The sequence below is a fragment of the Anas acuta genome, chromosome 10 (assembly GCF_963932015.1).
Source record: "Anas acuta chromosome 10, bAnaAcu1.1, whole genome shotgun sequence".
In the NCBI taxonomy this organism is placed as follows: Eukaryota; Metazoa; Chordata; class Aves; order Anseriformes; family Anatidae; genus Anas; species Anas acuta.
In genome coordinates, this window is record NC_088988.1 from 137,648 (window position 1) to 148,902 (window position 11,255).

An 11,255-nucleotide genomic window follows, 5' to 3' on the forward strand; every position below is an offset into this window, starting at 1 on the left:
CGCGGCACAGAGCTGCGTTTATTGACGACCCGCCCCGGGCGTCACACGGAGGTGCCTTCGGCAGGCTGCTCGGGCTGCGCCTCCTTCCTCTTGTCCTCCGGCTTCATGGCGGGGAAGAGCAGCACCTCCTGCAAAGAGCGACACCCTCAGCGCGCGCCAGGCCCCGGCCCGCAGAGCGCCGCGGCGCGGAAGTCTCGCGAGAGCGCGGCTCGGCTCGGCCCCGCCCCGGCACGCGGCCGGGAGCGGCGCTCGGCGGCTCGGGCGGCTTCCGGGGGCGGGGCGACGCCCGCGGCCTCCCGCGCTCCGCTCGGCGGGACCGCGTGGCAGCTCTCCAGCCGCCCGCAGCAGGCGCCGCCGCTCCCGCTTACCTTGATGTTACTGGAATCCGTAAGGAACATGGCGAAGCGATCGATTCCCATGCCCCAGCCAGCTGTAGGAGGGAGGCCGTACTCCAGTGCGGTGCAGAAGTTTTCATCAATAAACATGGCTTCATCGTCGCCTGCAGCCTTTGCCTAAATGAGAAAATAAGCGATAAAAGGCAGGGTCGTACAGAGCTAGACGCTACCGATTCTCCTAGTTGCCATCAGACATGAGTATGTAGCAGCCGTGTAACTGATAAAACCAAAGCCTTATGCAGCCACAAAAGTGAGTAACAAATGAGGGAAGTTTATTCACCCAGAATAAGAAAGCTGTGGAAGCTGGCTGTACAGGTGCTTCCAAATCAACTCTAAGCTCAACTTCTTTGTGACCCAGAAGCTTCTTTTCTAGACAAACGTTCAGCCTTTTTGCTTCAGTAAAAGCAATCTCCGGAGACACATGGCAGCAGACCACCGTGGAATAAATTGCTTTCAAAAGCTTCTCGGGTTCTTTATCGCTTCCAAATGCCTCTTTAATGTTTGCAAAAACAACTAAGAACCAGAATCATTTGAATCACCAGCAATTGCTCCATGAAACAAAATTAAACAGTTGCTTTTTCCCCCCCTCATGTAGAAAGATTATAATCCCTGACACTGAGGAAGTAATTAACACTTCTTACAAAAATTGGCCCTAACAGCCTCCAAGTGCTAAAGGTGATGATGATAAAAATGCAGACTAGTCAAGCCCCTCAAATTTACAAAACGTCAGTGTTGCAACAACTAACGTTTTGGTATACATAGTTTCAAGAAAGACTCTCCCAAAGTATTAAACTTTTCTGCTTGAGTCTGAAATCCTGAAATGTGAACTGCCACCCTTTGACTCAATTTCCCCCTTAAGCCTTCAGGCAAATTTTCATTTAAAACAAAGAATCACAGGTCTGCAGAGACTAGGCATAATCAGACAACAGCAGCAAACAAACATACAGCAGACCCAAGGAGAAAGAAATCTTTAATAATATTCACACTGACAACATTTTGAAATTTACTAACAAGTAAGTTAGTTAACATATTTTCCTGGTTTTGATAGCTGTTTAATCCTCTCAGGTAATGTGAAGCCATCAGAAACAGTAGAAATAACGGGTACTCTCTGCAGACCATCTGACCTCAATCATGTATGCACACACGCATCCATGTGCGTGTATACGTAATTAATAACAAAGCCAGTTTGAGTCCCTCCTTTCCCAGACTTATGTAGAGACACCTAGTGCTATCAATTTCCAGGCATAATAATTTCCAGTTTGCAGCTCTATTCTGTGAAACAATTTAATAGAGCTCAGAGTTCTTAAAATTAGACTCAACATTCAAACTTTTATTGGACACAAACTTATTTAAGAAACTGAAAATATGATGTATGATTACATGAAGGCTTAATTGTGGAAAAATAACTCACTTTCACACCAAGTAACACAAAGAAAACACCCTGCACATCTGCTTTTTTTCAGATTAGTACTTCAGGTAGAAAAAAAAAAGCATGCTATTCCAAAACCTGGCAGTGCTACTATAAACTAATCAACAGAAGAGTTTAGACGTGTTTACCTTAGAGCAAGGTTCCTTTAAAAGGAAGTAAGTTTTAATGACAGGGTTTCACTTGAGTGAGGAACACTCACTCTAAGTATTAACAACCCTTTTCAGCTGTAGGGACTAGTGACAGATTGGGAATTAGGCATAGAAAATACTCTTTACTTATGTGCCTAAATCATTGATTCACTATCAGCAAACACCCTACCTTGGCCTGATCCTCAAAAAGCTGCCGCTGCCGGAAAGGATCATTAAGTTCTGTGTATGCATTGCACACTTCCTTCTTCATCACAAAGAGTTCAAAACGTTCTGTTAGTCCCCGATGAGTGCGATGCCTACATCAAAAGAGGCAAATCAACCACACCTTAAAATAAATAGCTTTACAAAAACAATAGATCACATACATGACGTCAAGAAGTCTACCCACATTTAGCAGTAACAGCTGTCAAAACTTTAAACTACTCAGTATGAGAACACCTGTTCTCTGGATGCTAGGCTTCACAGTTCAAGAACCTACCTGGATTGGTGTAAAAACAGAGGATTAAGGAGTTACATACTAACTGTCTCGTACTCTTACCATTTGGCTAGAGGACTCATGATCTGAGGGTGATCACAGATGAATGTTGGGTTGATACAAGTGACTTCCAGAAATTCACCAACTAACTGGGAAAACAAAAGCAAAAGTTGTGTAGAGTACAGTAACACTTTCCAGCACTGCCTTTCCCAAACATCTTAATTCCTTCTCTTCAGTACTGAAGAATGTACCATGAAGCTGAGAAGTTTCTCAATGAATAATGCTTAATCATGGCAATGTTCTCACTAATAGAGCACATATGTCCTAGCTGGATAAGAAACAGTAACATAGCTGTGTTTTTTTTTTTTCTGCTGCTTTTTTTATTGGCCTTTGTTATGATGTGCAAATGAAATTACGTTACTATTATTGTTACCAGGTTCTGTAAGGCAATATGCTGGGTACAAAGGAAAAGACTTAATACAGTTGATGAAAGAACTATATGGGAAGCCTACCAGTCTGATAAGATACATACAAACAAACAGATCTCTTGAAAAAAAATTGACATAAGGATAAAGCAGATTTTTTATGGGCACAGGAAACCAGTTTTCATGCTAAAATTCTCTAGATCTCATATTAAGCAGGTATCAGTCAACTACATTTTAGTGCAGACAACAGGATTTTGATAAAACAAGTTTTATCACTGTCATAAAGAAACAGCTTTAGCCTATGTCAGTGTATTTTGTCACATGCAGCTAAACTTGTTCTGAAGAGACTTCTATTGATACAGATAGATCCTGAAATATGTTAGGACTATCAAAAAATCACTGTTACTTACTCTGTCAAGAAGCCTTGCTGTTGTCCTGGGAGGTGGACACTCAACATTTCTTGCCACACAAAGGTCATCAAAGAACCTGCGAGTTTCTAAAACAGTTGTAGACAAAAAATTAGAAAAGCCATCCAGGCAGCCACATCTTTTCTTCCTGCATACTTCAAAAGGTTTTAGAGTAGTTCTTTAAATCTCAATAGTAGAAAACATTAACAGTAGAAATCATCATGGAAAATATCACCTCAAATGTCAGTTTCAAACACTACAAAAGTATTTTTTTTGGCTTATTTTTTTTTTTTTTAATCAGTTTACACTAAAATCTAAGTTATTTCGCATTTCAGAAAAATCAGAAAATAGTTACATACAATCCTGCATCATAATTGTCAGATATTATTATTTAAAAAAAAAAAAAAAGCACTAAAAAGCATTATGAACTTACTTCCTTACAAATTATGATTTCAAGAATAAAATAGCAGATACACATACTTTGAAGAATGCCCAAAATAATCTTACTCCTAACCTATGATCACAGGCATGGAGACTCAACTGCACAAAAGACAGAAGAAATAAAAAGCTGTGTTTCTTTAACAGATCAAGATCTCCTCAGATTACGTCTTCTGAGTATACAGCATTATATATACTCCACAAATGAAGAGGTGAAAGAGTCAGAACTTGCTAAAAACTGCATGGCATGAAGGCTTCACTTCATTCTGGACTCTCATGTAACAGACAAATTGAGAGCAAATCAATCCCATGTACTGATACCACTTCAAAAAAGTAGCTGACAGACTGCAGGCTGAGGACTTCAAATCTTTGCTCTCTGTGTGTTAAGAGTAATAGGACATGCATAAACACCATCTAACCTTCAGTTTCAAAGGACTCAGCTGATGGAAATTTCACTCCTAGAACCTTTTCCAATTCATCCACCATGCTAATGCGTCGGAAGGGAAGGGTAAAATCTATCTCGTATGCCTGTCCATCTTGACCATCTGGATGGTAAGTGATCTTGTAGCTTCCAGTAATATGTTTCACCATCCCTACAAGAGTATAGAAGGGAGTATACAACATAATATACAGTTCTTTCTGGGGATTCTTATTCTTTTTAAATTAATATTGCATATGTCACCTGAAAGCAGCTTCTCTGTAATTTCCATCAAGTCATGGTAGTCTGCATAAGCCATGTAGAATTCACAAGTTGTGAACTCAGGGTTGTGAGTCAAATCAATTCCTTCATTCCGGAACTGACGCCCAATTTCATATACTCTGTCCAAGCCTCCAACCACCACCATCTAAACAAAAGGAAATTCTAGTAAATGCTAACATTTTCGAAGAACTGAAAAGAGCTCATACAAACATAACTGCAACATGACCTGAAAAATCTGATTCAAGATCCATTTTGTTTCCACTAATCCACTGAGTCCACTGTTCTTCAGGAATAATCCTAATTTATTTATTTATTTTATTTTATTTTTATTTATTTATTTATTTTTATTATATGAGATGTGCCCTTGCTGCTAAGAAGGCTAATAGTGCTCTTGGCTGCACAAACAAAGTATTGCCAGCAGGTCAAGGGAGGTGATCCTTCCTTTCCACTCAGCACTAGTGAGGCAACACCTGGAGTACTGTGTCCAGTTCCAGACCCCTGTACAACAGAGACATAGTCACACTGGAGAGAGTCCAGCAAAGGGCCACTAAGATGAATTCAGGAACACTTCCGCAATGAGGAAAGGCTGAGAAAGACGGGACTGTCTAGGCTAGACAAGGCTCCAGGGGAAATCTTATCAATATATATAAATAACTGAAGAAACGATGTGAAGATGGAGCCAGGCTCACTTCAGTGGTGCCCATTGACAAGAAAAGAAGCAGTGAGTACAAACTGGAATACAGGAGTCTCCATCTGAATATCAGGTAGCTTTTGTATCGTACGGTTGACTGAGCACTGGCACAGTCTGCCTAGAAAGTTTGTTAAATCGCCTCTTTGTAGATATTCAGAAGCTCTCTGGATACGGTCCTGGGCAACTTGCTCTGAATAGCCCTGCTTGAATTGGGTGTTTGGACAGATGACCTCCAGAGGCCCCTTCCAACCTCAACCATTCTGTGAGATCACAACAGGCTGGAGAATATAGGATTAACCATGTGGGGTTTGTATTTTACCTTGTGGTAAAGCTCCGGAGCAATTCTCATATATAAATTCATATCAAGCTCGTTATGGTATGTGATAAAAGGTCTTGCCATGGCTCCACCTGGAATTATATTCATCATAGGAGTTTCAATCTGTAAAATAGTAACAAAATAACAGAATTTAACACTGACATAAACATTTCCAGGCTCCTCCTCAATACCTACCGTGCTTTCATCCTTTGAGTATTTCTGTTTCCACAGCAGAACTCCGTAAAACAAGAAAACCAACCAACCACAGCTAGCCCTGATGAAAAAATCTCTGCATTTCATTTAGTCTTTGACATTCCAGCATATGAAAACAATTCTGTAGTCAAGGCCATTTCTCCCATGAAGTCAATAATAATACAAAGAATATACACTATCAACTACGAGAGAAAGAGACTTACATGTAAGTTCAACATCAAATTCAGGGAAAGAAGAACCTGACAGGCAAGTAAGAAAATAAAGATGACCTTTGTAAAAATGGAATGACAGAATGATTTACAAATCAAACCTCAGCCCCGTACTCAGAGTACAGGTGAAAGTGGCAAAACAATACAAGCAGCTGCTCCTTTATAAGTCTGCTCAAGTGATAAGAATGATTTTCTAATTGATTCTGTGGGAGATACGCTATTTAATCTGCTGTGCTGACCTACAGGCTTGGCCTACACATCAGCATAAAGAACTTCAGGATGCCAGCTATATCCTCATACCTCACTACCAACAACAATTAATCTCCTGTTAATAACCTCAAATCATGAAAACAAGTATTTCATAATTCACGACAGAACTGTTAATAGCAGTGCAGAAGAGGAACTACAGCGAGACTCAGGGCTTCTGGGAAAGAACAAAGATCAGGGCAAAACCAGAAGTTGACGTGTGATAACGACAGAACAAGAACGCAGCTAGAACTTGAAAAAGAGGAGGAACCTCCTAAAATATGTATTAATATAGGTCTCTAAGTATTTTGGGTTTCTCCAAACACATCTGCACTATATATCAGACTGAGCTTCAGAGAACGGAAAGCAGTGAGCATGCCAGACAGTACCGGAATCAGAAATGCAGTTTAACTTTGGAGCATTGAACTGACTGCAAACAAGCCCTGACAGTAACCTGAAGAGCACGGTACAATACCTATGTACCTATGTACAGTTCGGATGTATTTTTCTCAAAACCAAGTGAGTATCTGCCCGTGGTATGACACTACATCATGCCATATGGACACTAATGACTCAGCATTGACTCATGCATCTTTAGATTGCTGACGATTCCCTGACTCCTCTGCCTTTTATTTTGTTCATGTATTTACACTTCACATAAATTGAGAAGGACTCTCATGGTTCTCTTTCATCAAATTATTGTCAAAATAGTATAATTTGTAAGTACTAGATTAAAAGCAAAAAAAATAAAAATTAAAAAAAAATCAAAGAAAGATTTTAAAGCCTTTACATGGCAAGACAGAGATGACATAGCACAGGTTCAGACTGCTTCATCCTTCCTCTGCTCTCAAAAAACTCCAGTGGCAGACTTTGCAGATTCGGCTGATAAACTCGTAATGGAACTATATTATGTCAAAATGCCATTGCAAAGATGTCAGTTCTACCTTATACTACTGAAATAAGGAAAAGACAACAGCAGTTTGAAGTACTACCTTCATAAATGTTTTCTGAATCACAGGCTACCAACTGAGCAATAGTCGTAACTTTAAAAAGAGGGAAAATAAAACAGCTCCTGTTACATGAAACTGATAAACATACTGTGTTGAGGTAATTGCTCTCACTCTATAAATATTTCACATGTGAGCCTGAATATACAGTATCCCTGAAGCTGAGAAGCCCCAAACACATTGAGTATACAGACAGAAATAAACAATAAAGCCTTACCTCTAAGAAGCCCAATTCATCTAGAAAGCTCCGGATATATGTCACAATCTTTGCACGGGTTATAAATTTTTGCCTCACATAATCATTAAGAATTAAATCCAAGTATCTCTGACGATACCTAGTTTCCTGAAAAGAACAAATATTTTTAGAACAAGCTAGTCAAAATGTACTGCCAAAGAAAAAAAGTACCAAAACAAGATGAATGGCTCTTTGTTCACTGATACCATCAGCAGATCTGAACGGATGACCTTTTATAACTACCTGTCAAATCACCTCCAAGAGTCACAGGTACGGCAGGTACCTTACCTTATCTTTAAGGCCAAAGTGAAGATGAGGCAACATGTGCAGGCATGGAGATAACAGAGTTATTTCGTAAGGAATAATACTCAGTTCCCCTTTCTTTGTTTTCCCAGGATTTCCTTCTACACCAATTATGTCCCCACGACGCAGCTTGTTGTTAATACAGAAATATTCTTCCTCAGATTTGTAAAGTCTGTAATTACAAAAAAAAAAAAAAAAAAAAAAAGAAAAAAAGTAAGTAGTTTTGCTTCAAGTTCAACATTCCAACTGTCCTGCAAGTCTCTCCTCAGGCCAAATTCTTAAAAACAAGAATTCTTCTAATAAGGAAGCCATACATAACAGCCTAAGCAAAACACTACCTGCCTACCTAAGACAATCCCTAGCCGAACAGCTTAGCTCAGGTGATGCCCAAATCCAAACTGGATGCCCAAATACACATTTCTAAGTCCTAGAGAACAGTTCAATTTAGAATGCTACTGTGAATATTTCTACTTACCTGGAATTTGCCATGACCTGCAACTTGACTCCTTCACCACGAAGATCATAGAAAATCAGCTTCCCTCCAGAGGCACGCTTTGCGTGGATTCGACCTAAACACCAAAAGCATGCAGAACACTGAGAAACATGTCCCTAACAGAAGGACACAAGGGCAAAAGCTACAATATTACCACCAACCATAAAAAAGACCGTCAGTTCTGAACTGATCACTAAATGTGGAAGAGAAGCGGTTAAAATCTTAAAACTAACATGACTACAGAAAAGTTCACGTGAGCTTTGAGTCCTGAAGCCAAAATCACAATCTAATGTTATACTTGTAAGGTAAGTTGCAACAATCCACTCAGTCTGAAAGCCTGTCCTAAATAGTATAACGCTGCTACAGACTTAGCTTGACTAAGAGGATCAGCAAAATTTGAAAACAGACCACCCCATCTCTAAAACCAGCTAGGACTTAGCTCTGAAAATCAACAGGCCATCCTTCTGTATTCCAGATTAGCTTTTACCTGCCACTCTCACTGTAATGTCTGTCAGGTGATCTCCTGGCTGCAAGTGACTGTATTTCTCTATGAAATCTGAGAGAGATACGTCTACGTGGAACTTGTGGGGATAAGGATCTTCATTAGTGCCCTGCAGCTGCTGGATTGCATGGCTACGGATCTTGTAATATTGCTGTAACAAGAAACAAGCAAGATCGAATGATCTTATTAGAATCTTAAAGCATTTTACAAGTTAAAACACTGCTACCCTGACTTAGGAATATGTATCTCCTCTCCTCTCCCCCCCCCCTTTTAACCATTTAGTTCATTCTGAATAAAAATCAAATGTAGATCAACAATATTTATTCTCAAAACAGTAATAAGCACATGTCCAGATTCTCACATTTGGATCCAAGTTTTCCTCATCAGCACCAACGTTATTCTCAGAGTCAGAAGTCAAGGAAGGCTTATTTGAATGCTTTTCACTTTGCTCTTTCTGCTTTGCCTCTTTTTCAGCTATTTTTCTTTCAGCCTTCAAACGCCTCTTCAGCTCACTGTAAAACAGAAGGAAAACAGATGCAGCAGGTACTTTGCTACTTGTATGGGGAAGCACTTTGCCAGATTCTGCCAAAACCTTACTGTAAAAATAGCCCCATCATTTCCCTTACTGTGGCCAAAAGTCAAAATAATACTTAAGCGTATTTAAGTGTTTCCTTCTCTGAAGGCTTTTAGTTCATTCCTTAAGAGATACAAATACTCAGAGAAAACTAAAGCTGAATTAAGTATTGCGTAGACAGACCTTGAGGACGTGTTCCCTGCGAGCCCCAGGATCCTCTGCAGGCCCCCTTATACGAGCCTTCATAGAAGCAGAGCTACCCCACGCGGCAGGTAAGTGAAATGAGTTAAAAGTCAGGTTAAAGTCACCGGTTAAAGTCAGGCTCTGCTTCAGACTCCCGCTTCCGCCTTCGCGGCCCGCTCCCCGTGGAGCGCAGGGCACCACAGCCCCCGGCCCCGCCGGCCGGAACTTCATGAGGAAAGAGGTGGGCCCGGCCAGATCGCAAAGCACCGACCTGCTTTGGTCATGAAGTGCCTGGCGCCATCGGAGCGCGGGCGCGGCCCTCCAGGCCCAGCCGCGGAGCCGCGCAGCGGCAGGCCTCAGCATGGCGCGCTCCAACGGATCACCTGGCGGCACACGCCGGACGTTCGCTCAGCTCAGCTCAGCTCAGCTCAGCTCAGCTCAGCTCAGCATCGCCTCAGTTGCCCTGCCCGCCCACCCTCACTTTTTACTGAGGCGCGGCTCAACGTCCCCCACGTCGCAACCCCGCTCCGCTGCGGCCGCCATCTTCGCTCCTCCCGCGGCGCTTCCGGTGGCGCGGCGCCTGCGCGCCGGCGGGCAGCGATGGCGGCGCGCGGGAAAGCGGAGGCAGGGCGCTCGCGGCAGCTGTTCCTGTGGGACGACGGGAGGCCGATGCGCTTCTACGTGCGGCCCGGGCTGACCAAGCTGCGCCTGGCGCCCCTGCTGCTGGCGGGCGGCGGGCGGCTGTGCCGCATCCAGGAGCCGGACGCCGTGCTCCTGGCGCAGGCCGGCGAGCAGGCGCCCGGCGGGGCCGTCTCCGCCGAGTACGTGACGGAGTGCATAAAGCGCAACCAGCGCCTGCCGCTGGAGCCCTTCCGGCTGCCCGCCGCGCCGCCCCCGCCGCCCGCCGCCTCGCCGCGCGGCCGCCTCGCCTTCACGGAGGCGGAGGACGCGGCGCTGCTGCAGGCCGTGCGCGGGCGGGGCGGGAGGCGGGTGGGCGGCAGGGCGCTGTGGAAGGAGCTGGAGCGGGCCGGCCTGACGCGGCACTCCTGGCAGGCCATGCGCGACCGCTACCTGCGGCACTTGAGGCCGCTGCGCGGGGGTGAGCAGGGGGCGGCCGATGGGGCCCGGGGGGAGCGGCGGCGGCGGCGGCCCGGGCCCGGCAGCCATCGCCCGTCTCTTCCCGCAGAGCCCAAGCAGGCGGAGGAGGAGCGCGCACGAGGCATGGGCATTTTCGAGGCAGCGAATCGGGAGTTTGAAAGCGACGAGGTGAGCGTTGGCGGCCGGCGGCGGGGCCGCAGCCGCTGCTGTGCCGCTGAGGGCGAGCTGCGCGCGGCAGCCCTGGCTGCCACGGAGCGGCTTCCCCATGCTGTAGCTCGGTTAAATTCTTGGTTTGCTTTGCACCGTGATACCCCTTCTGCTATGGCGAAATGGGAGCTTCGTGTGAGCTGTGAGCTATGTGGCTTGCGGTGAGCAGCATCTCACTGCAGCACGTGCAGTAGGACCTGTTCGTGTAACTTGATTCTCTGCCCAAAGTTCGGCTGAGGAGGTTATCGTGACTGTTACATGCTATGATGTGTCGAGAGCTGTATTGGCAGCTTTTACCTTGGGCATAAAATGTTCGCGCGGTTGCACTAATGTTTATCTTTGCTTTTTGTGCTTAGGTTGTTCAAATGGGGAGGTTTAGGCTGGATATTGGGAAAAGGTTTTTCACCCAGAGGGTGGTCGGGCACTGGAACAGGCTCCCTAGGGAAGTGGTCACAGCACTGAGTCTGCCAGAGTTCAAGAAGCGTCTGTAAAACACTCAAGACACGTGGTCTGTTTTTTTGGGGGCTGGTCTTGTAGGAACCCAGAAGTTGGACTCGATG

The 11,255-nt window shown here is 44.3% G+C and overlaps 2 protein-coding genes across 5 annotated transcripts in view; one reads left to right on the top strand and one right to left on the bottom strand.

Annotated features, from left to right (window-relative positions):
• Positions 1–10,006, bottom strand: KARS1 (lysyl-tRNA synthetase 1). 3 transcript variants are annotated; one of them, XM_068693291.1, is made up of 15 exons: positions 9,872–9,890; positions 9,662–9,773; positions 8,995–9,145; positions 8,619–8,784; positions 8,114–8,207; positions 7,624–7,810; positions 7,318–7,443; positions 5,429–5,548; positions 4,401–4,563; positions 4,138–4,311; positions 3,284–3,369; positions 2,512–2,597; positions 2,143–2,269; positions 369–512; positions 1–128 (listed from the first exon to the last, which is right to left on the bottom strand). In XM_068693291.1, the coding sequence occupies exons 2-15, from the start codon at positions 9,751–9,753 to the stop codon at positions 42–44; spliced, it is 1,803 nt and encodes a 600-aa protein (XP_068549392.1). In that variant the 5' UTR covers positions 9,754–9,773; positions 9,872–9,890; the 3' UTR covers positions 1–41. The 3 variants fall into 3 exon arrangements, with proteins under 3 accessions (XP_068549392.1, XP_068549393.1, XP_068549391.1); XM_068693292.1 differs by lacking the exon at positions 9,662–9,773 and having other exon boundaries at positions 9,872–10,006; XM_068693290.1 differs by lacking the exon at positions 9,872–9,890 and having other exon boundaries at positions 9,662–9,792.
• Positions 9,991–11,255, top strand: part of TERF2IP (TERF2 interacting protein) — a 3,408-nt gene continuing 2,143 nt past the window's right edge. Inside the window, exons 1-2 of one of the 2 annotated variants that reach the window (XM_068693315.1) lie at positions 9,991–10,489; positions 10,577–10,656. In XM_068693315.1, coding sequence (XP_068549416.1) covers positions 9,991–10,489; positions 10,577–10,656 — 579 coding nt within the window. Of the gene's footprint in view, positions 10,657–11,255 lie in introns of both variants that reach the window. The other variant, XM_068693314.1, reaches the window with a different exon arrangement.